This window comes from Lolium rigidum, chromosome 5, assembly GCF_022539505.1.
Source record: "Lolium rigidum isolate FL_2022 chromosome 5, APGP_CSIRO_Lrig_0.1, whole genome shotgun sequence".
In the NCBI taxonomy this organism is placed as follows: Eukaryota; Viridiplantae; Streptophyta; class Magnoliopsida; order Poales; family Poaceae; genus Lolium; species Lolium rigidum.
In genome coordinates, this window is record NC_061512.1 from 247,364,126 (window position 1) to 247,385,478 (window position 21,353).

At 49.4% G+C, this 21,353-nt stretch overlaps 3 protein-coding genes across 3 annotated transcripts; 2 read left to right on the forward strand and 1 right to left on the reverse strand.

Annotated features, from left to right (window-relative positions):
* The first annotated feature begins 236 nt into the window (after positions 1-236).
* Positions 237-5,926, forward strand: LOC124652791 (probable serine/threonine-protein kinase PBL19). Its single transcript, XM_047191833.1, has 5 exons — positions 237-430; positions 2,033-2,300; positions 3,790-4,050; positions 4,849-4,971; positions 5,303-5,926. Exons 1-5 carry the CDS (start codon positions 237-239, stop codon positions 5,729-5,731), a joined length of 1,275 nt encoding a protein of 424 aa, XP_047047789.1. The 3' UTR covers positions 5,732-5,926.
* Positions 5,927-8,549: 2,623 nt separating this feature from the next.
* LOC124657419 lies at positions 8,550-14,821 on the forward strand. The gene is made up of 4 exons (XM_047195973.1): positions 8,550-8,838; positions 13,131-13,354; positions 13,490-14,292; positions 14,387-14,821. Exons 1-3 carry the CDS (start codon positions 8,550-8,552, stop codon positions 14,123-14,125), a joined length of 1,149 nt encoding a protein of 382 aa, XP_047051929.1. The 3' UTR covers positions 14,126-14,292; positions 14,387-14,821.
* A 523-nt stretch (positions 14,822-15,344) lies between these two features.
* Positions 15,345-19,645, reverse strand: LOC124657420. Its single transcript, XM_047195974.1, has 5 exons — positions 19,501-19,645; positions 16,652-18,053; positions 16,183-16,225; positions 15,519-15,687; positions 15,345-15,427 (listed from the first exon to the last, which is right to left on the reverse strand). Exons 1-5 carry the CDS (start codon positions 19,643-19,645, stop codon positions 15,345-15,347), a joined length of 1,842 nt encoding a protein of 613 aa, XP_047051930.1.
* Positions 19,646-21,353: the final 1,708 nt, after the last annotated feature.

Consider the following 21,353-nt stretch of genomic DNA (forward strand, 5'->3'; position numbering starts at 1 on the left):
TGTCCGTCCTCTTGGCTCCTGCCCTTCTCCAGTTCACACTGCTCTACTCTCCCGCACGCACCTACCGACCTAGTACAAAGCCCCATCCACCATAGCCCACACGCACGGCTAGCTCTCTCCCTATCCTCCCCCGACACGCACGCCACGCCAAACCAGTCCTTCCTCCGCACGGGACGCCGGCGCACCAGCTGCGCCCGTCTCGTCGCCGGCACCTTACCGCTTGGCGCCAAGAAACGATGGGCTGCCTGGGGTGGATCAAGAAGCGACGAAGCTCCCGCAGCGGCCGGCGGGGCTCCTCGGCCCCGCCGACCACGACCACGACCACGACGACCATGACGACGGCGTCGGCCGTGAGCACGAGCCGCTCCGACGACTCCTCGGGCCCGGCGGGGCGGCGGGCGAGCAAGTCCACGGGGTCGGCCTCCTCGCAGTCGCAGCCCAGCATCTTCTCGCTCTACGAGGTCCAAGAGCACCATATTCCAATCCGTGAAAACCGTCGGCAGAGTAATGTGAAACTCGTGGTGGCCATATATTGGATGATTGGCAACAGGAATATCGGTAGAATTGGTCCGATGAAAAGCACTATGATCATTGCCTACCTCCTTTATTCGAGCCGCAGTACCAGCGAGAATCAGCCTTAATGCGCAATGACCCCCGCCGTTGTTGCATGTCACTGGCACCTTCTGCTTTGAGGGCCCCTGTCTCCCAATCTCCACCGCCAATGTCGTGCCACACCGACCATAGCATTTTTCCGTGCGGCCTACGCGTCCATGTAGATCAAGAGGCCTTCGCCCGCTGGGGCCTGGGGTCCCTCCGTGCGGCTTCGGAAAGAGAAATGTATTGGTTCTTTATATGTTTATTGAGGCATTGGCCAACTGTATACTCCACTCATTTAGTATTAGAAAAAAAATCATAAACTATATCAATAGTTTAAGCACGTAAAATTTAACCAAACTTTTAGAAAAAATATCAACATCTATAATGTCAATTTGATCTTACTTTTTGTGTGAAACACAGTACATACGCGCAAACACTCACAAATATGTACACACACTTACCTCTATGAACCCACGCACACACATCTTACCCCTAGTCCGAGTCTAAGAACCGATTCGACGGGTTTTGAGGCTGATGAAGTCATCCCAGACGCCTCGTTGTCGACGGGAATGCAGTCTTCCATTGATAGAACATTTCGCTTTTAACGAGACAACATAATGTGAAACTTAGGTTTTGAAAGCTCCGATGAGCCGCAGGTGTCACCGCGCTCCTAACCATCTAACCATAAGTTTATTCTCAAATTTTGATCTTACTAGATACGTCGTTAAATGTATTATCTTAGTCAACCTTTACATTATGTGATTCCAGAAGAATGTATAATACGCCTATCTTAATGTATTTTGATTGTTTGACTCCTTCCAGACCTGTCCCAATCTTCCCCCTCGACAGTCGACGCCGCGTCCTCCGCTCGGTCCCTGGGTGGGCGCACCTCGCGCAAGAACAAGCACACGTGCCCCAGACGTCCCATATGACACACAAACAAGTGCGCCTCCCTCCACACCATCATCTTCCCCCAGCTTCACACCTCTCCCAAGCACAGCACAGTAGACACCTCGCGCCACAACAAACCTTCGCTTTCCCCCTCTCCCCTGTACTCGTCCTCTTGCCCTTCTCCAGTTCACACTGCTCTGCTCCCGCTCCCGCACGCACCTACCGACCTAGTACAAAGCCCCATCCACCATACCTCACACGCACGGCTAGCTCTCCCCCGACACGCACGCCACGCCAACCAGTCCTTCCTCTGCACGGGACGCCGCCGCCGGCGCACCAACTGCGCCTGTCTTGTCGCCGGCACCTTGCTGCTTAATTGGCGCCAAGAAACGATGGGCTGCCTGGGGTGGATCAAGACGCGCCGGACCTCCCGCAGCGGCCGGTCGGCTCCGGCGACCACGACCACGACGACCATGACGACGGCCTCAGCCGTGAGCACGAGCCGCTCCGACGACTCCTCGGGCCCGGCGGGGCGGCGGGCCAGCAAGTCCACGGGGTCGGCCTCCTCGCAGTCGCAGCCCAGCATCTCCTCGCTCTACGAGGAGCGGGGCCACGCCCAGCTGCGCGCCTTCGACTACGACGACCTCCGCAGCGCCACCAGCGACTTCGGCCGCGCGCAGAAGCTCGGCGAGGGCGGCTTCGGCGGCGTCTACAAGGGCTTCGTCCGCCCGCTCGCCGACGCCGACGGCAACGGCAAGGGCGACAGCCGCGTCGCCGTCGCCGTCAAGCGGCTCAACCAGCGCGGCCTCCAGGTACGCCCGCGTGCTCCCTCCCACCGTGACTGTCATCTCTCTGTCACTGGATTCTCCACCATGTTCTGCTCCCCACTGTGGTCGATGTGATTCTGCATCCACACGCGCGCGCGTGTCGCTGTAGCCGGCCAGGTAAAAGATGCTTAATTTCCTGATGAAAAATCGCAAATAATCTCACAAACTGGCTGGCTATTGGCTATTGGCTATTGGCCATTGGTGAATGTGAGAAAGCATCCACTGAGCTCAGGACGAGACTCGAGAGTATACTACAGTGTAGTAGCTCTGCCAAATTTGACCGACTGTATTCTATAATTACCACCATTGAATTGGCGGCCGTTGCAAGTGTATAGAATTACTTACTGCACACAAACGGTATGCAAGATTTCGGCCAGGTGTTCTGCGCTTCAACTGTGGGAAAGTTGTTTAAACTTCGTAGTTGCTCCCCATGGAAAGTTCAGCCACGTTAGTTAGTTAGTCCTTTTTGAATTGGCAGGGAAAAGGAGACATTTCCGAGATGCAAAATGTGGAAATTGGTTCCTTTGGTTGCTATATTTGGCCAAGTTTGACCTTATCTATGTTAGAAATGTCAGTTACCAACATAAAGTAGGAAAATGCAGGACTTTCAAGGATCACCGACTATCTAGTTCTAGGCTTGCAATTGCGCGGTGTCTACTGGTATATCATTAGTGAAATTTACTAAATTGCTAAACTTTATCAGTAATCATTTCCAGGAGCAGTTGAGCTCCTGAGAGGAGTTTGCTGTGATTATAGTATCCATGAGAACATACGCGTGATAGTATTTTACCCAAGAAAAGAAAGCAGCCACACAGATAGGGGGGATACATACTAACATTTTGAAAAATGACAACAGGATCCTCTCCAATCGCTTTCCTTCAAAACATAATCAATTTTGAAGAGTTGAATAAACATTACAAGTAAACGCTGCCCCTCTAGCACGCAGGAGAAATACAGAGTCCAGAAAACGATGTGTGTGTCCATTTCGAATACTAGAGAGAAAACGATGTGTACCAGCCTTGCTTGCTTGTACATTCTGCAATGCAGTATGGACTATGGAGTTTGCCCAATCAGAGGAGACCAACTGCTAGAATTAAGTGTTTTTGTGGGCAAATCATCCTGCTGTTCTTAGTTGACTAATATTCACAACGAGACCAAATCTTGTTAGACTCCACTCTGCACCATAGTTTTAAGTTTCTTTAATTGGGTAAGATATTGTTGCGATGACTGGGCTACCGCTTCTTCTTAGACCAGTTGGAAAGAAGCTTGTTAAAAATTACAAGGCATCATTTGAATTTTCCTAGTGTCCTAGATTTATTACATCACTTTCTAAGACTACTAGAAGATGTTATCGCCCTGACAGTTTCTTCATTTCCCATCAAATGAATAATCAGCTTTCTATGTTCTATATATTATTTTTTTTTTCTAATTTTCTGTTTCTAACATTTTCAAGTTTTTCTTAATGTTCTCCCAGGGACATAAGCAGTGGTTGGCCGAAGTGCAGTTCCTTGGTGTTCTTGAGCACCCAAATCTTGTAAAGCTTCTTGGATATTGTGCTGTTGATGGTGAAAGGGGGCCCCAAAGATTATTGGTCTACGAGTTTATGCCCAATAAAAGCTTGGAAGATCACTTGTTCAGCCGAATTCACACTCCTCTCTCATGGAATAGAAGGCTTCAGATAATCTTGGGTGCTGCAGAAGGATTGGCTTACCTGCATGAAGGATTAGAACTTCAGGTATACTACAAACATCATTGTTCACAAGAAAATTTCTTCGGCAATTTTCACAACCCTAATATTATGCCGCTAAATCAAACCAATGGCCCCAAAGAATATCTACAGAGAGGCAGCATGATTTGAATAATGTGCATACTTTGTTATGTAGTGTTCAGCCTCCAGAAAATGGTTTGCTGTGCCTGTGCATCCAAATCTGATCTATGGAAATTAGAGGTAGCGGGCTAGGTACATGCACTTGGAATCCAGTGTAAAGTCAATCAGGAAAATTGACTGAAAAGTCATGAAGATGGATATGGTAAAGCATGCTAGCAAAAGTCATGCTCAGTTTCCACTTCCCACCAAATGGATGCAAGATTCCAGGCAGCCAACTTTGTTGGAACTTTCTGAAAGCACATTCTTTAACATCTGTGGCTTACACGTAGTGAATGTATCCAATTTCTCCTTCGTTTGTTCTAGCAGTGCTGCTGCATCAAACATTTTAGTCTACTAAGCACTAAGTACTTGGTCAAGAAGGTTCATATGGTCTACTAAGCACTAAAGTATACCAGCTGTCGAGGAAAGTAGGAATCATCACATTATTTTTCTCATAGTACTTATTTTCTCAGGCCTTTAGTGTTCAAGGTGTGTCTATACCACAATTTCACAGCATTTAGTTCATATTCTGATGGAATATTAAAAAAAATCTTGTCTTCTGAACAATATTTAGCGGCCCTTGCCTTGAACTGCAGAACTCGCATTCTTCTACATCATCAGTTTTTCCTTATTTTTGATCTAATCTGAGCTCCTCAATTTTGCTAGGTAATCTACCGGGACTTCAAAGCGTCGAATGTTCTGCTGGACAAGGACTTCCAAGCGAAGCTATCAGACTTCGGGCTAGCGAGAGAGGGGCCAACGGAAGGCAACACCCATGTCTCAACTGCGGTATGTCACTATCCTTGTGACCCTGAAATGAAACACTTCAAGTTTTCTGCAACACATTGCCTGATCCATCTTCCGTCCCAACTAGGCCTTTAGTTGGCTGACTACCGCCATTACTTGTTGCTGATTGTGTTCCTGGTTACAAGCTTGCGCTCCATTTGTCAATGGCGCCTCCATCTTTTTCTGCATATGACTCTGAGTTTCTGAAACATGGTTGCACAAACTAATGTCAGCATGACATACAACACATGAATTATTACATCAAGATTACTACTGCTAGGTATATTGCTTGATTTTCTCTCTTCAATCATTTTTTTTTTCATTTGTTGGTCAGGTTGTGGGGACACACGGGTATGCTGCGCCGGACTACATCGAGACAGGCCACCTGACGGCAAAGAGTGATGTATGGAGCTTTGGGGTGGTGTTATACGAGATCCTGACAGGGCGGCGGTCGCTTGATAGGAACCGGCCGCAGGGTGAACAGAAGTTGCTGGAGTGGGTGGGACAATTCCCGCCAGACAGCCGCAACTTCCGCATGATCATGGACCCCAAGCTCCGCGGCGAGTACTCCTCGAAGGCGGCCCGGGAGATCGCCAAGCTTGCCCAGAGCTGCCTCCTCAAGAACCCCAAGGAGCGTCCCGCCATGAGCGAGGTCGTCGAGGTGCTCAGGCGAGCCGTGCAGGCCGAGCTAACCTCTGGGGACAAGGCACCCAGCACAGGCAACGGGAAGAGGATCGACGTGACACCTCCATCAAAGAGGTGACCGAGAAGTGAGTCGAGGAGAGCTCATGCTCCCTCCCTTTAGGTGAGGTTTACATATAGTTGTGCGAACCACAATAGTTTAGATGATTTGACTTGGCGGATTGTTGATAGTGTTTTTCCCTTTTCTTTGAGGCTCATTTTGAATGAAGAATCCGTTACCATCGAATCTAAATTTACCACTCCCTCCATTTCAAAATGAGTCTAGTTTTGTCTAGATACAGATGTATAATATGTGTAGATATATTCATATTTAGTCAAAGCTGCGACACTTATTCTAGTAAAAAGGTAATAGGAGGTGGCAAATATTACCTAGCGGAGGACTGAATTCGCAGATAGTTAGATATCCTGCTCTGAAGGTAGGTAAAACTGTACGCCCTCCCTGCGTCAAACGCGGCCACATCTCGCAGGGTCTTCTTCCTCACGTCGACGGCGAGCATCCACGCCCTCCGGTCCGACCCCTTGGCCTTGGCCATGATGTAAACGACATCTTCTTCGTGCAAGCTCAGAGCAGGTTGTTCTCCATGGAACTTCCCCATGTCATGGAGGCAAGGGGGAAGTTCCGGATGAAACTTGTCCACCGGCACCTTGAAAATGTCGAGCCCGCAGTCTTTGCGCCAGCTATGCCATGGGTCGTCTGCCATCTCCCATGCCGTGGCTTTCCAGTATCTCGTAACTAGGGTGGTGGTGCTGGTCATGGCGTGCTGCTTCACCTTGAATCGCATCTCGAAGAACTTGATGCGACCATGGACGACGGCGATGTCTCGGACATCGGATGGAGATCCCTCGCGCTCCGTGCTCGGCGACGGCGGCAGCGGGATGTAGCGAAGCATGGCGTCATCGTCGTGCACGGCGTGGAGGTCGCAGAATAGCATGCCATGCCATAGGTCGACCCACGCCATCGAGCCGCGTTCGCCACCGATGGCGAGCACTTTTGTCGGGCGGAAGCTCGCGCGCGCGTACCACTCCGGCTTGTCCACCCGCATCAGCCTGCTGGTCCACGTCCAGGTCCTCGAGTCGAACAGGTGGAGGTCGAACCGCTTACCGTCGGCGCCCTCCACCACCTCGATCGAGGCGACGAGGAACTCGCCGCCGTTGCCACCGCGTAAGCGCAGGATGCCGGCGCAGGAGAGGTGGCGGGGTACACCGAGCAGGCGAAGCGTCGACGCGGCGCCGGCGGCCTGGTAGATGTAGTACTCCATGATGAAACGGGTGGGGAAGGTGTTTTGCGAAGGGTTTATGGGGACTCGGAGCAGAACTAGGTCGTCCGCGGCCGCTAGGACCGTGGGGAAGCCGCGGAACTGGTTGGGCTCCACGTCGTTGCAGTGGACGGTGAAGCAGGAGACACGCGGCGGGCGCGCCGCCCAGAAGGTCACGCGGATGGCATCGCGCCCCGTCGAGAGGCACGCGTTGGCGGTGCTCGCGTTGGTGCGGTCGTCGATGTAGCCCCGGATGTCCAGGAGGATCGACTCGGGAGGCGAGCCTAGGTCTTCGGCCAAGTGGATGGGCGGGCCGGCATCAGCATCGGCATCGCCGGCATCCTCTTCTTCCTCCGTGAAGGACTCGTACTCGTCCTCGTCTGTGGAGGTGTCATACTCATCCTCGCTGCCATGCCCCATCCTGATCTCATCGTCCTCGACGACGGTAAGGGACGAGAGATCGAATTGACTATCTTCATCCTCCATCTGCACGGGGGACAAGTTCCTGATTTTGTTTATGGAGAGAATCTTTTGAGGGTTCTACGAGATGGAGCTTTTCCTTTTAGATCGTGAAACTCCGAACAAAGGTCTGTCCGTGACCAACACGAATTAAGTGCTCGAGTAAATATGGTTCTGAACTTCTAATAATTAATCCAATCCAACTTTTCGGCAGATTGAGAACAATATGTCGGTCGGTTAAATAGTACTTCACGACGACTCTAATAATATTGATTTGATACAATAGATAATCCATTAAGTAACCAATTTTTTTTTAGAACACAGAACGCAGACGCTCACAAACACGCACGTACAAACACCCCTATGAACGCACGCACACTCTACCCCTATGAGCACCTTTGAGGGACTGAGCCGGCATATCTTGAGGTTGACGACGTCGCTATTGACGGGCACATCACCTACCACTGAAAACATAGCGCCTGCTAAATTCTAGAATAAATCCAGGTAAATGTAAACACTCGTGCTAAGACTTAAACTTGGGTGGACTGGTTCCACCATAAGAGACCTAAGAGCATCTCCACTCGTCTCCCCGAGAAGCCCCCACGAGCCGTTTTTTACATCCGGACGGCGAAAAATGGCCCAGTCGCGCCCCCAGGTTCTCGTTTTCATCCGGATTTGAGCCTAAATTCATCCGGCGATCCCACGCCATCCCGGCACCGGGAAGCGCTCGAGGACTCGGATGGAGCAAAACCAATCGCCCACGCCCACGTGTCTCCTCTTTCGTCCGGACTCCCCGGGCCATCCTCTTTTTCCTCGAGAAACGCCGCTTGGGGAGCACACGACTGGAAATATACTGCCCCCCAGGCCAAACTTTCGTCCAATCCGGATGAAAATTTCGCCGGATTTGGGTGGGGAGCGTCAACGAGTGGGGATGCTCTAACCACCAGAGTCATGCTCTGTTTGCATTAAGTAACCAATTTTATAAAGTCTGATTTAAGGTAAATAATTTAAAATTGTGTGAATACAAAAGTTTATATCGCGTCCAGTCGGACTCCCCCATACAAGTTCGTCCGGTTGGACCCCTCCCGAGCCCAAGACAGCGAGTTGGTCCGACCAGGCGATCGATCCAGAGCAGCCCCGCGTTCCCAACTCCCGGAACCGGAGATGGAGGCGGATGCGCTGCCCGGCTGGCTGGCGGGGATGGAGCTGGCCAGCAGCGGCGAGGTGGCGGCGACCGGCCGAGGGAAGAAGAAGGCGCTCAGGAAGGTCCGCGGCCGCGAGAAGAAGCCCTCCTCGTACAGGAACAATCGCCGGGAGCGGGAACGCGAGGAGTTCATCAAGTTCCTCAGGGAGGAGGTGCCCAGGGAGACGAGGGAGGAGGACTACGTCGACGATTACCGCGACCTCTGGGACTGTCTCTTCTCCGACCGCTTCGGTTCCTTCGACGACCAAAGTGAGTGCGTCTCAAATCGCATCTCTTGTGTGTGTTCTCCCCTTCTACTGTTGGCAAATGTCAAGTAGGAAACTATGAACGACAAAACCAAATTACATATTGATTCGATTAGAGACCTCTTCGCGTACGTAGGGGAATTGGCCCCGTCAGTATATATTAGGATGCATGATGGTAACATGGATGAGAAACTATCAACATTACAAGTATTTACATCTAACTGAATATAATTATCATGCTGAAAAATAAACGAATTGAAACTAACAACTAGCTCTCCAACTCCTTGAAGGATAGGTGCCACAACCGATCGAGAATCATGGCGATTGTTCCAGAGTGAAATAACCTCCAGCCCTCCAGGCAATCCGTCTCCATCACCACTTTAGAATAGCCTCGTAACCGAGCGAAAATGACACCATCTCGCACAGCTAAAGCTTCGGTGATGAGCGGATCAGTAATACCCTCGTAGGGCTTGCTCCAAGCACCATGGAAGGCCGAGCCTGATCTCGTGACCCCTCTGGCGCCTCCTTTCCGAGCAACCAATGACAATCCTCCTCAGGCGGTCGCCATCCATGGCTTGGCAAGGTAGCTGCACATCTCTTTGGAATATCCAGCACCGCCAGCGATTCTTTGGCCATCTTGACTGAATGGACAGGGTCCAATGGACAGGCAGCGGAGTAGACTCCAATGGACCCTTAAGGGGGATTCCTGCACAGCCTACTTTCACGCTTTTGCCAATGGGAGGCGAAGGAAATGCATGATCCCTAGACTTATCACCAATGAGGGTGAGCTTACCGCTCAAGAAGACATGATGGGTCATGTCTACCAATTCTACCATGGTCTGTTGGGCACGGAGGGGGAGGAGAGGGCCTTCTCCCTCGCACCCAATCTTTGGCCTGAGGGCAAAAGGGTCGGGGAGGACGAAAATAGGGCTCTCGAGCTTACCTTCACCGGGGACGAGCTGGATGAGGTCCTGGCTGGCATGAAGCAGGACTCGGCACCAGGCCCTGATGGCTTCCCTGTCCTCTTCTTTAAGACGTTCTGGGGAACTCTTAAGGCTCCTATCCTTCAGATGCTCAACGATTTTGTCCTAGGGAGGATCGACGTTGCTCGCCTTAACTTTGGGGTGATCTCCCTTATTCCTAAATCCCAAGGCGCTGACAACATCAAGCAGTTTAGGCCTATTGCTCTTATCAATGTTGTTTTTAAATTCATTGCTAAAGCTTACGCCACTCGTCTAGCTCCGGTTGCGCTTAGGACAATTGATCGTAGCCAAACCGCGTTCATCAAGGGTAGAAGCCTGCACGAGGGCGTGCTGGCTCTACATGAGATTGCTCATGAATTGAGAGTCAAAAAGCTGCGAGGGCTCATCCTCAAGCTTGATTTTGAGAAGGCCTTCTCCGCAAGGGTTTCTCTCCCATGATTGTACACCGACTTCTGCAGTTGGTCTCGGGCGGCCAGACTGCAGTAAATGTCAATGGTGTCATTGGTGGATACTTCCGAAATGCTCGAGGAGTGCGACAAGGGGATCCTCTCTCCCCGATTCTATTTGACTTTGTGGTGGACTCTTTAGCGGCCATTATTGCTAGGGCCAGCGAGTCGGGGCACCTCCAGGGGGTCGTGCCACACCTCATTCCGGGTGGTGTTACCCACCTCCAATACGCGAACGACACCACGATCCTCCTTGACCCCTCGGACGTCGGCGTGGCAAACCTTAAGCTACTTGCTCCTTTGTTTCGAGAACATGTCGAGCTCAAGATCAACTTTGCGAAGAGCGAAGTGGTTGTGGCTGGGGTCCGCGGCCGGGAGCGGGCGAGGGTAGCCGATGCCCTTAACTGCAAGCTAGGGAGCTTGCCGTTTACGTACCTTGGCCTTCCTGTTAGCGACAGTGGCGGACTGGAATTTCCTCACTGAGAAGGTTGGCCACAGGGTGGAACCTTGGCAAGGATTGTTCCTCGCCTCCGCTGCGAGGCTAGAACTTACCAATTCTTGCCTCTCTAGTCTGCCGTTGTTCGCAATGGGGCTCTACCTCTTGCACGATGCGACTCATGGGGCCATGAATCGGCATCGTTCCCGCTTCTTTTGGGAGGGAGTGGGCACCAAGCGCAAATACCACATGGTTGGTCGGGCTACGGTGTGCAAGCCTAAGGCGTTTGGAGGATTGGGTATCACGAACACGAAGTCCATGAATATCGCTCTCATGCTAAAATGGATTTGGAAGATCTACCAAAACGAGCAAGGGGCCGTGGGCGGACCCTGCGAGGGCCAAATACCGGGCGACAACGGCACTGTTCTCCCCTACGGTGCCCACCAAGGGCTCCCAGTTCTGGAATGCCATCCAGAAGATTAAATGGTACTTCAAGATGGGGGCCAGGCACAAGGTGCGCAATGGGAGGCGGACCTATTTCTGGCTTGACTGGTGGACGAGTTCGGGACCCTTGCGTCTGTCCTTCCCGCGGCTCTTCGCTTGCTGTGACAACCACTTCGCCACTGTGGAAGGCGTCCGCAACAACGATGGCTGGCGGATCAGATTCAGACGCTCCTTCGGTCTCGCTGAGACGGTGGAATGGGAGAACCTTTGCAGGATTTTTGATCTTAACCCTGTTTTAGAGGGGGAGGATGAAGTCCGCTGGGCATTGGAGGCTTCCGGGGAATATTCCACCAACTCAATGTACTGCAAGTTGTCCCAGGGTGGGGCAATTGCCCACTTCAAAGAGGTTTGGCGCACTAGGGTGCCGCCTAAGATCCGTGTCTTCCTTTGGCAGCTCATCAGGGGTAGGCTCCCGGCAGGGGACCAGCTGGTGAAGCGGAGGGGCCCCTCCGACGGCGGTTGTGCCCTGCGTGGGGAATGGGAAACTTGCGACCACATCTTCTTCAAGTGTCATATCGCTAAATTCATGTGGGCATGAATTAGGGAACTCCTGCACTGCTCCTGGAACCCGGCAGGGGCCGCGGATTTCATTGCCATTGTTAATGGCCTTTCGGGTCGTCTCCGTAGGTTAGCGTGGTATACCTTCGCGGCTCAGTGTTGGGCCCTTTGGAACATCCGCAACAAGCTAGCTATAGAGGGATCCCTGATCAACAATCCGGCTGACGCCATCTTCAAAATGTCTATTCATAGCTGGAGGGTTCTGGTCAGACCGAGGGACTTACCGCTGCTGGACGCGGCGCTGGACGAGGTTAGGAGACTTCATCGGCGGCTTCGAAACGATGATGGTGGATGATGCGGACGGACGGGGGGTGGGATGGCCGGCTCCTTTCTGCTTTTCTTGTAGTCGCTTGATGCTCTCTTCATGATAGACTGGCTGGTATCCGTGGTTTGTAATAACTAAGGCATCAGACTATTCGCTTGGGTTGTGTGTGTTGTATCGCTACTATGTCTTGTGAGCTTTATATATAAAGCTGGGCCAAGGGCCTTCCCTTTAAAAAAATGGACAGGGTCCTGTCATGTGTCCAGATATTCCTTGAACTCCAGATCGCTCACATTGTAGTAATCATCTTGGCCCGAACTGAGTCAGAAAAGCGCGAGTCACAAGTGATATCTCGCGCCCATGTAAGCGGATGAAGCTTAGGCAGTATGAAATCTAGCCAGCCCTGTGCTTCTTCCCAGAATCTTCTGCATGCATGCTCACAATGAACCAAAGCATGCAAGATCCTCGTCCATAGCTAAGCGGATTTTGCATCTACTTATTTCAGCGATATGCCTATGCTTCAAGACAGTCTCAACAGGGAGAATGCCACGAAGAACCCTCCACCAGAAGACACGTACTTTTGGCATAACATTTAGTTTGCAGAGAGTAGACCACATCTGTTTTTCAGAAGCTGAGGATTCAGTAATCGTCCCTTCATCTAGAGCTAATTGCTCATTGCGATTCATTAGAGCACGATACGTTGTTTTAACAGAATATATACCTGATTTCTCCAAAGACCAGGCATATGAGTCAACTCCCCCATCACATCTCAAAGGAATATTTAAAATAGCATCTGCCCTTCAGGCGCAATAAAATTCCTTCTGACCATCTCAATCTTCTAGGAACCAATATCATGATCAATTAGATCAGAGACCATGTTTATTTCCTCAAGTTCATCACCATTCATAAGTTGTACTGACGGTCTCATCGAACGACACCCTGGTATCCACTGATCGTGCCAAACTGACACTGAGTTGCCGTCTCCGATACGCTTAATTAAACCCACCTGCAGAGCATCTCTGCCTGCAACAATTGCTCGCCATGTAGCTGACAAGCTCCTAGAATTGCTATCTAATTGTAGTATGATCACATTTTTGCTTCGTGCAGCGGCACTTGGCCCGATGCGCCATACCTTCGGACCAATCCCGCCGTACGCCGCTTCCGACTGTACCTTGCAGATCTTCTACATCCGAGTCGCCGAGATCAGCAAAGGTGGTCTCCAGTGGCCTCTGCATGTCCATGGCTTGGTTGCCGTCAGGGACTCTGTAGATCACAATCGCAACTTCCTCTTCAACCGGGCAAGGGATGACTGCCAAATTCTCACCCAAGAGGTGACCACCATTTATCTAACCTTACCTTGCTGTCTGTTTAGTTTGCCTCTTTTATTTTTCCCTTCATTCTCCTGCTACTATCTAGTAGACTGTCAATCAATATGGTCGATTAACTGATGATAATGATGCTTGCAGGATCCATTTTTGATATTAACTGGTCCATGTCGTGCGCTCCTGTTAATTGACCCGATTACTATTGAAGTTCAGCTCAAAGTAAAGAGCAAAGCAGAGCCTGAAAAGGATGAAGTACTGGCTTTCAGAGTCTTCGACTACCACAAAGCTTACCATTCTGATGAGGTGGAATCTCCACGGATCCTCTGCAAGCGCTGCACGCTTGAGTTCGCATACGCGCCGCTGCTTCCTTCAGTTGAGGCCACCGTCACCCTCCAAGTTGTCGATGGGTCATGGGACGATCGTTTCCAAGGAGTTGTCACATGCCGTACTACCAGATTGAAAAAAGGGGAGATGGTGTTGCTTGACTCTCGGGATGGAAAAATGCCTGTCGATTCGGATGGTGTGATCGAGCTTTCGAGGCGTGTTGTTTCTGTAGAAGAAAGGGGACAACTGTTAGTTTCCGTGCTGGCCCGTCCGATGGGTAATGACCAAGGTTTGGTTGCAACGGAGGATACTGCTGTCTTTACACAGATGAACGCCGGCACAAGCCGTGGCACGTGCCATCTAGGTTTCTGCAAGATGCAAGTTACTGTTGCTTGGTCCCTTCTTTCTACCCTGGAAGACGTGTGGCTTGCTGATGAACACGGTGTATCTTGAGGGTTTTGTGGATTGTTTCGACCAGTTTAGCCTTTTTAGTGGTGTATATCTGCTGAAACTTGTTGGTAATACAAGGACAGAACGCACGTGTCGGTGTATGTACTGCAGAAGATAAGGACAGAAAGTCTCAATGAGGACCTGTCACATTTTGAACCTTGTTGAAACAGGTATAGTTGAGATTTTTGTGTTGCCGGTGGTTATTGTTTCCATATACTGCATGCTGCTAGCTAGGGACTAACAAGAAAATTCTGTTTTTCATAGACGACCGGAGCTGAGGGCTGGGAGCAGTTCATGTCCATTCTAGAGCCAATTGTTGCACATACATTGCGGTGATTCAGAGTCTGATAATTCAGAGTGGGGATATAGGATGGCATCAAAAACTGATTCAGGTTTTTGCGCAACTCTTGTTTGGAGAAATGCCCCGAATCCAAACATGCACTGAGTTTCTCTCGTACCTGTGATGGAACTTCCCACCTGATATAGGACCACGGCAACAAGGATGACTTTGTATGTTTATTACATCTACTATTTGTAACACTGTCATCTGGATCTGAATTTCTTGTTGCATCGTGATTGTTGCCATGAACACACTAGTTTGTAGTCAACTAGTCATGGTCTGTTTAAAGAATACGTAACCTAGATAGGCCTCAGTACCTGAACGAGTTCTTCAGTTATGACAGCTCACAGTGACTCTGAGATACCTTGCCCATTTTACATTTTTATCAGCTGCCAGTAACTTTGATGTACTCCCTCCCTCCGTTCCGATCAAATTGAGGGAGAACCTACATACTCGTCCACGTGGCCACCATTGGGGTTGTAGCAATGAACAAAACAAAATTCACTTTTTGTTACGGTTAAGATTAAAATTTTCCGTACTAGCGAGACAACGGGAAACTAAATTTCTTATTTGAAATCCCCATGTTCCTCTGCTGGTTCTCTTAGATGAAGTGCATGCGCTCACGAATCCCCAAACATCGACTCCTCATGATATTCCCTGCAGTGAGAACTGCTGTCTGGCCCTTGAATTGCCACATCAGCTAATTATTACGAACAGTTTGAAAATGTGACCAGCATAGAGTACATCGCATTAACATTAATTATTGCATGACAGTAAAGGAGAACGTGTTTATACCATAGAAACAAGAAAGGAACTAAGGGAGTATCAGACCAACACATCAGTTTTAGCCATCAAGCAAAAATCCCGAAACCAGAGTAAGGTCTACAGGACGGGGATAAGAGGGTGATATTCTTGATAAGCACCAAGGATCTCATGTTCACAAACTTTTGCTGCTTGCAATGACCCTGAAGAGAAGGCAAGTCAAAACCAGTGCCAATCAGATTCTCAGCCTGACAATATCCGGAAAAAACACTAACACGGTAGAACAAATTATACATTTGAACCCAGCCAGAGTCATCAGCATTCCCTTTGCACCTGTCACCTGCTTGTGTAACTGGACGTCTGCTAGAATCAACCGCATTCGCTTTGTACATGTTACCTGCTTGTGTAAGAAGCAGTCCTTCTGAACTTGCGAAGTCAGGATGTTTGTTCCATCCCTTTGGAACTGCGAGAAAGGAATAGCGCATGCTTTTAGTAAAAAATGCTAGGTGCAAAACCAAATCACATTAACAAGAGGTTAATACCGATGAAGTTCATTTGCATATTGATCATAAAGCACTGTCATCTTTCCATGAGTTCTGGCTATAGAAAACAATTCTACACAACCGAGCTTTCTTTGTGAATGCAGAATTCCCATTACTCATATCCTCCTAGGGTGTGTATTGACTTACTCGAGAGGAAGTTCTACTGCCATAGAAAACCCAGAATTGATAGCACTTCGGAGTCCAAGTTCATTTCATAATATATTGAGATTCTCTTCTTGGTTATATACCAAATATACAATTTGGTTATAAGCATAATTTTCCTCATTATCACAGTTTAAGCTACATATAAGAAGTGTCTTCGCCTAGCGTCATCCTGACAGTAGAAATACATATTTTAAGGGAATCTGAAGTAGGTCTGCAAAACTAGAACTTAAATGGCCAGAGTTTGATGGTACTCTGGAGTTCAAGTTTATTTCATAATATGTTGTAATTCTGTTCCTGGTTATACATCAAATATATAGAATGGTTATCAGCTTAACTTGCCTTATTTTCTCAGTCTAAGATAAATATTAGAAGTGTCTCCACCTAGATGCATTCTACCAACAGAAGTATCATGTTTTACAGAAATCTAAAATAATTAAATCTGCGAAACTAGCACTTAAGTAGCCACTCAGTAGTCACCTAAGCAGACCTATTTAAGGGTGACGGATTTCCGTGAGATCCGTACTGGTGTATGGTAGCAAGTAAAACAAAAAAATTTTGACGAAAGGCAGACATGCTGCTGCTTTCATTGATCATAGAAGAAAGAATACATGGTATGTGGTACAGGTACGCTAGGCGCAAGACAAAAAAGACAACCGAGCAAGAAGCCCCAGCTTAAAAGAAACAAGTAAAACAATTAGATGTGCAAAGGTTATACCATACCTGACAGACGACTCAATGGTCATATAGTTGGAGATCTCACTTTGAAGGTAGGTGTAACTGAAGCCATATGATCTTTTCGCATCAAACTTAGCCACTCCTTGAAGGACCTTCTTCCTCAAGTTCAGAGCAAGCACAACCGCCCTGCGGTTCATCTCTTTGGTCTTGGCCATGATGTAAACAACATCATCCTCATGCAAGCTCAGAGCAGGGAGACCTTCCTCGAGTCCCTCCAAGGCTATCTGAGTATCCTGGCAATTCCGTAGTATATTAGAAATCAATGCAGAATAACTCTTGTCTACTGGTATCTTGAATATATCGAGGGCGCGATCCTTCTGCCACTCCCGCCAAGGGTCGGCCATTGTCCATGTGGCGGCCACCAAATATCTGGAAGTCAAAGTGGTGTTGTAGCCGATTTGGCGCTGCTTGACCTTTAGCCGCATCTCGAAGAACTTGATACGGCCTTCGACGACGGCGATGTCTCGAACATGCTCTGGAGGGCCTGTGCGCTCCTTGTTCAAAGCAGGCGGCAGCGGACAGTAGCGGAGAACGGTGCGGTCAGTGAACACCTCGCAGAACAGAATACCGTTCCATAAGTCGACCCAGGCGATCAAACCATGTTTGCCTCCGATCACAAGCACCTTGCTGGTAAGGATGCGCGTGAACCTTTCCGGCTTATCGGCATGCATCAGCCTGGTGCTCCATGACCAGGTCCTGGAGTCGAACTGGTGGAGGTCGTACTGTCCGTGGGTGCCTGCCCAGTGGATCGCGGCGATGACGAACCCGCCGCCGTCTCCAAGGCGCAGGATGCCGGCCGAGCAGTCGGCAATCACAAAGGAGCTGGCGTCGGGGAGCAGGGTAAGAGATGGCTCCACGCCCGCCTTGTAGACATAGTACTTGTTGACGTAGCGGCTGGGGCCGAGGCGGTCGTGAGGGCCAATGGTGACACGGAGGAGGACCACGTCGTCCTGAGAGGCGACCACCATGGGCATCCTGGTGAACTCTTTGGCGTCCACGCCGCTGGAGTGGACCGTCAGCAGGGAGACGCGCGGCGGGTGGGCCGTCCACAAGGTCACCTGGATGCGGTGCTTCTTCAACAACGGGGCGGAGGCAGTGCTGGCGTTCGTGCGGTCGTCGAAGTAGGCCCGGACGTCGAGGAGGACCGACTTGGGAAGAGAGTCCAGGTCGTAGGGGTGGGCAGGCGACCGGACGACCTCGTCATCGTCGTCGTACTCCTCGTCCTCCTCCGACCACGACGAAGACGACTCCGACTCCGACGACGAGTAGAGGAACTCCTCCTCCGTGAACGATGAGACCTCGTCCTCCTTCGTCGAGATCTCGTCCTCGTGGACTGTCAGGGACGAGAAGTGGATTCCCGTATCCTCCATAGCAATCGGGCTCAGAACTGGAGAGTGCAATCAATGGAACGGTGGCGACGATCCAAGATTGGTTGAATTGGTTGGTAACGGAACAAAATATCGGACCGGAAATTGTGGATCGGTGGAGGCGGCGGAAACAGAGACGCAAACCCTAATAACTTGAGAGGGCACTCTCAGTTTCCCGCAAGAAATAAAAATCATCTAATCGCCCCGGATTTATTTTGCCGGGTAAAATACGGAACCGCCTCCACGAACCGAGTATGATGGTGTCATGGTGTCTCCATGAACTGCCCGCTGCGTTGTCGCTATAGCACATTGGAAATGCAAGGAAGATTGTAATGCAATCACGAGAAATGTTTAACGTGCCTTAATGTTTTTATGTAACGGGATCAGGCCACTCGTTGGAGAAAACTAAACCCGGCCAGTGGAAAAATGTATGTCGTGGAAACCAGCTGAGAACAAATTGGCGATGCCATATGAACGCAAATAGACCTTTCTTGTTTGAGTTAGATCTGTGTTATATGTCAAAACATATTCATGCTGGGAGTATATGTCTGTGCATGGACACACAGACACCTACATAATGCATTTGAGACTGCCACACGAAATATTGACAGTACATTTCATCGGTAGATAAGGTGCAAACATCACCAAAGAGCTTCAGCACCTAGGTAACAATAGGTAGGAAGCCCCGGGGTAACACAAGCTGACATCAGAGCTAGTACATCACACTACTAGCTTCAGAACGTACACTACTAAAAGAGTAGTTTGCTGAACAGGTCAAAACAATCCATAGAGCCCTCGATATACACCATGATGAGTATAACCAAATCTTCTTATTACCCATGGGACGGGCAGCACCGAAACTAACAGTTGTCCTCTTTCTTCTACACACGCCTTGAAAGCTTGATCACACGTTTCCGTCTCGAGAAGCAAGAAACACCATCACCCCTTTTTCCAAGCCGAATCTTTTCCTTCCACAACTTTCGCCTCCTCATTATTCTTTACCTTAATTTTTTTAGTTTACTTCTCATATTTTATCCTCGGGGATTACTCAAAGGGATTACCTTATGCCGCGTCGATGTCTTTGGCCGAGAGCATAGACCAAGATAAGGTGGCGCTGAGCTGCGTTTGGAACAATGCCTGACGTGAGGTACCACGACAATGCTCATGGATGATGGAGTTGGGTTTTGAGGAAGGAGCGCACTGGTGGTTTTGTCGGCGTACAAACAACACGGGGACACGATTTACTCAGCTTCAGCCCCCAGAGGGAAAATCCTACATGCTACTTGTTTGTTCTTGATTTATGAAGATGATTACAATGTCACCGTGATGGCTATGGTGTTATCTCCAGATTGCATATCGTCCTCCCGTTGATCCCTCCTCTCCCTTATAAAGAAAGCCAGGTCTCAGGACTTCGGGTCGGGTACATGTTAGGGTTCCCTTGTATGGGCTAGTTCTTATGGCGCGCACCAGGTTCGTGGGCTTCGTGGGCCTCTGGTTGAACCGCATCATGTATGGTAACGAATGGTGGGTACCCAGTAGGGTATGCCCACATCAATGCCTCCTCGGCGAGTTCCATCTGGCGCTCCGCAACGAAGTTACAAACCCTCTTCATCGCTGCCGCTTGGATGACACCGTCAACGCACTCATACTCGAATGATGCGCGATAAAGGAGATACCCGACCTCCAGATCTAAATCCTCTTCCTCCTCCTCCGAGGAAGAAGAGATTGGGCAGCCGGCGGAGGGGTTTGCTCGGGGGATCGCCAAGGACGCGGGACGTAGTCGTGGACGTTGGAGCGGCTGCCGGATGGCCTGGAGAGAGGGATACCGTGGCGTGTGCGTCAAGCCAAGGATGCGGGTGGCAATAGGGACTACGAGTGCTTCACGGCGGGGATATGTGTGCCGCCATGGTTGTTGGAGAAGGATGCGATATGATGTCCTACCTCAAGCCAGCGCCTCTGGATTGCCCCATCGGAAGCGTGTGGACCAACGAGTGTTCGTATAGGATTCGGAGAGGGTGAGTGGAGATTGATAGATATGGTAGTGAGGGATCTTATAGATGCATAGCGTGGGCTTTTAGATTTCTACACTAGGCAATGAAGTTTTTCTACATGTCCGTTCCGGATTAGTAGCATCAGCAACGTACTTTTTAAGAAGGTTGTTACCAATTCATGCTACATGGTTATCCATTGCCAATGTTGGCGGCCCGACAACGGCCTACCCCGCGCACCCCCCTCTGTCACACGTATTTTTGTTTTACCGTAGCGTGTATTGATGTTGTTGCCATAGCGGGGTGTTCTTAGGGACGCTTTGTACTAGTGTTAAACTTTTGTGAAGTTGATGCATCATTTTTTCTCTGATTCTGCTCTCGTTCTACCACTGAGTTTGCCTCTTATTATATCTCATATTCTCCCTCTATTTTGTTTCAGGTTTAAGTTCTACCTCTGACTAGTATTCTGTTTCAGATTGGAATTGTTCCTCTAGTTCCAACCCTCGCATGGATTCTTCTTGTCCGCAGTGTAATCGCTCACATGCTCATACGCATGCACATGTCCATAGACTCCAAGTCATCCAAATACTTGAAGTGTCCAATTCCACTCTATTCTTTAACCTTTTCGTAAGAGTTTTATCATCAGCTCATTTCCTGATTTTTTTTGTCTGAGTCAATCCAGTATCCCAACTGAGGAAGTTTTACCAAGAGCTCATGAATTATATTTTTGAATGGGGCAAGTGGATCATTCAAATGAAAGCAATTGCAATAGTTGTGTATGCCACAAACCAATGCAGCCCTGATCGGAATCGGTTTGGCTCCCATGTGGTCGAGCACAAATTCATGGAAAGCCCAAAATTATTTTCATCTCCGCAAGATATGAAGAGGGGCGGTTAATAGTACCGTCTTGAACTCAACCATATGTGGTGGGCATGTACTAACCGATTTTGAAAAGCAGGGTGAAGGAATTAGAATAGGACTTGGAATCATTCTTGCATGTTTCAGCCCATTCTTTTGGACCCAATCTATGAATGACCGAAGGACCATTGATCACATGACTTTTACCATCATAAACCTCAATGTTCCCTATGCCAAACCTTTCATGTATTATTCTTGTCCCTGTGTAATCGCTCACATGCTCATATAGAACATGCATGCACATGTACATAGACTCCAAGTCATCCAAATACTTGAAGTGTCCATTTCCACTCCATTCTTTATCCTTTTCGTAAGATTTTTATCATCAACTCATTTCCTGATTTTTTGCATGAGTCGATCCAGTATCCCAACCGAGGAAGTTTTACCGGGAGCTCATGAATTATATTTTTGAAC

Excerpts from the sequence above, each read along its gene's own strand:
- LOC124657420 (XM_047195974.1), bottom strand. The coding sequence starts at position 19,645 with ATGAAGAGGGTTTGTAACTTCGTTGCGGAGCGCCAGATGGAACTCGCC. Across the intron at positions 18,054-19,500 it reads CCACGAAGCCCACGAACCTG|TTCTGAGCCCGATTGCTATG; the intron begins GTGCGCGCCATA and ends TGCACTCTCCAG. Across the intron at positions 15,428-15,518 it reads GACTCTGGCTGGGTTCAAAT|GGTCATTGCAAGCAGCAAAA; the intron begins GTATAATTTGTT and ends CCTTCTCTTCAG.
- LOC124652791 (XM_047191833.1), top strand. The coding sequence starts at position 237 with ATGGGCTGCCTGGGGTGGATCAAGAAGCGACGAAGCTCCCGCAGCGGC. Across the intron at positions 431-2,032 it reads ACGGGGTCGGCCTCCTCGCA|CAAGTCCACGGGGTCGGCCT; the intron begins GTCGCAGCCCAG and ends GCGGCGGGCCAG. Across the intron at positions 2,301-3,789 it reads TCAACCAGCGCGGCCTCCAG|GGACATAAGCAGTGGTTGGC; the intron begins GTACGCCCGCGT and ends ATGTTCTCCCAG.
- LOC124657419 (XM_047195973.1), top strand. The coding sequence starts at position 8,550 with ATGGAGGCGGATGCGCTGCCCGGCTGGCTGGCGGGGATGGAGCTGGCC. Across the intron at positions 8,839-13,130 it reads CGGTTCCTTCGACGACCAAA|CGGCACTTGGCCCGATGCGC; the intron begins GTGAGTGCGTCT and ends TGCTTCGTGCAG. Across the intron at positions 13,355-13,489 it reads GCCAAATTCTCACCCAAGAG|GATCCATTTTTGATATTAAC; the intron begins GTGACCACCATT and ends TGATGCTTGCAG.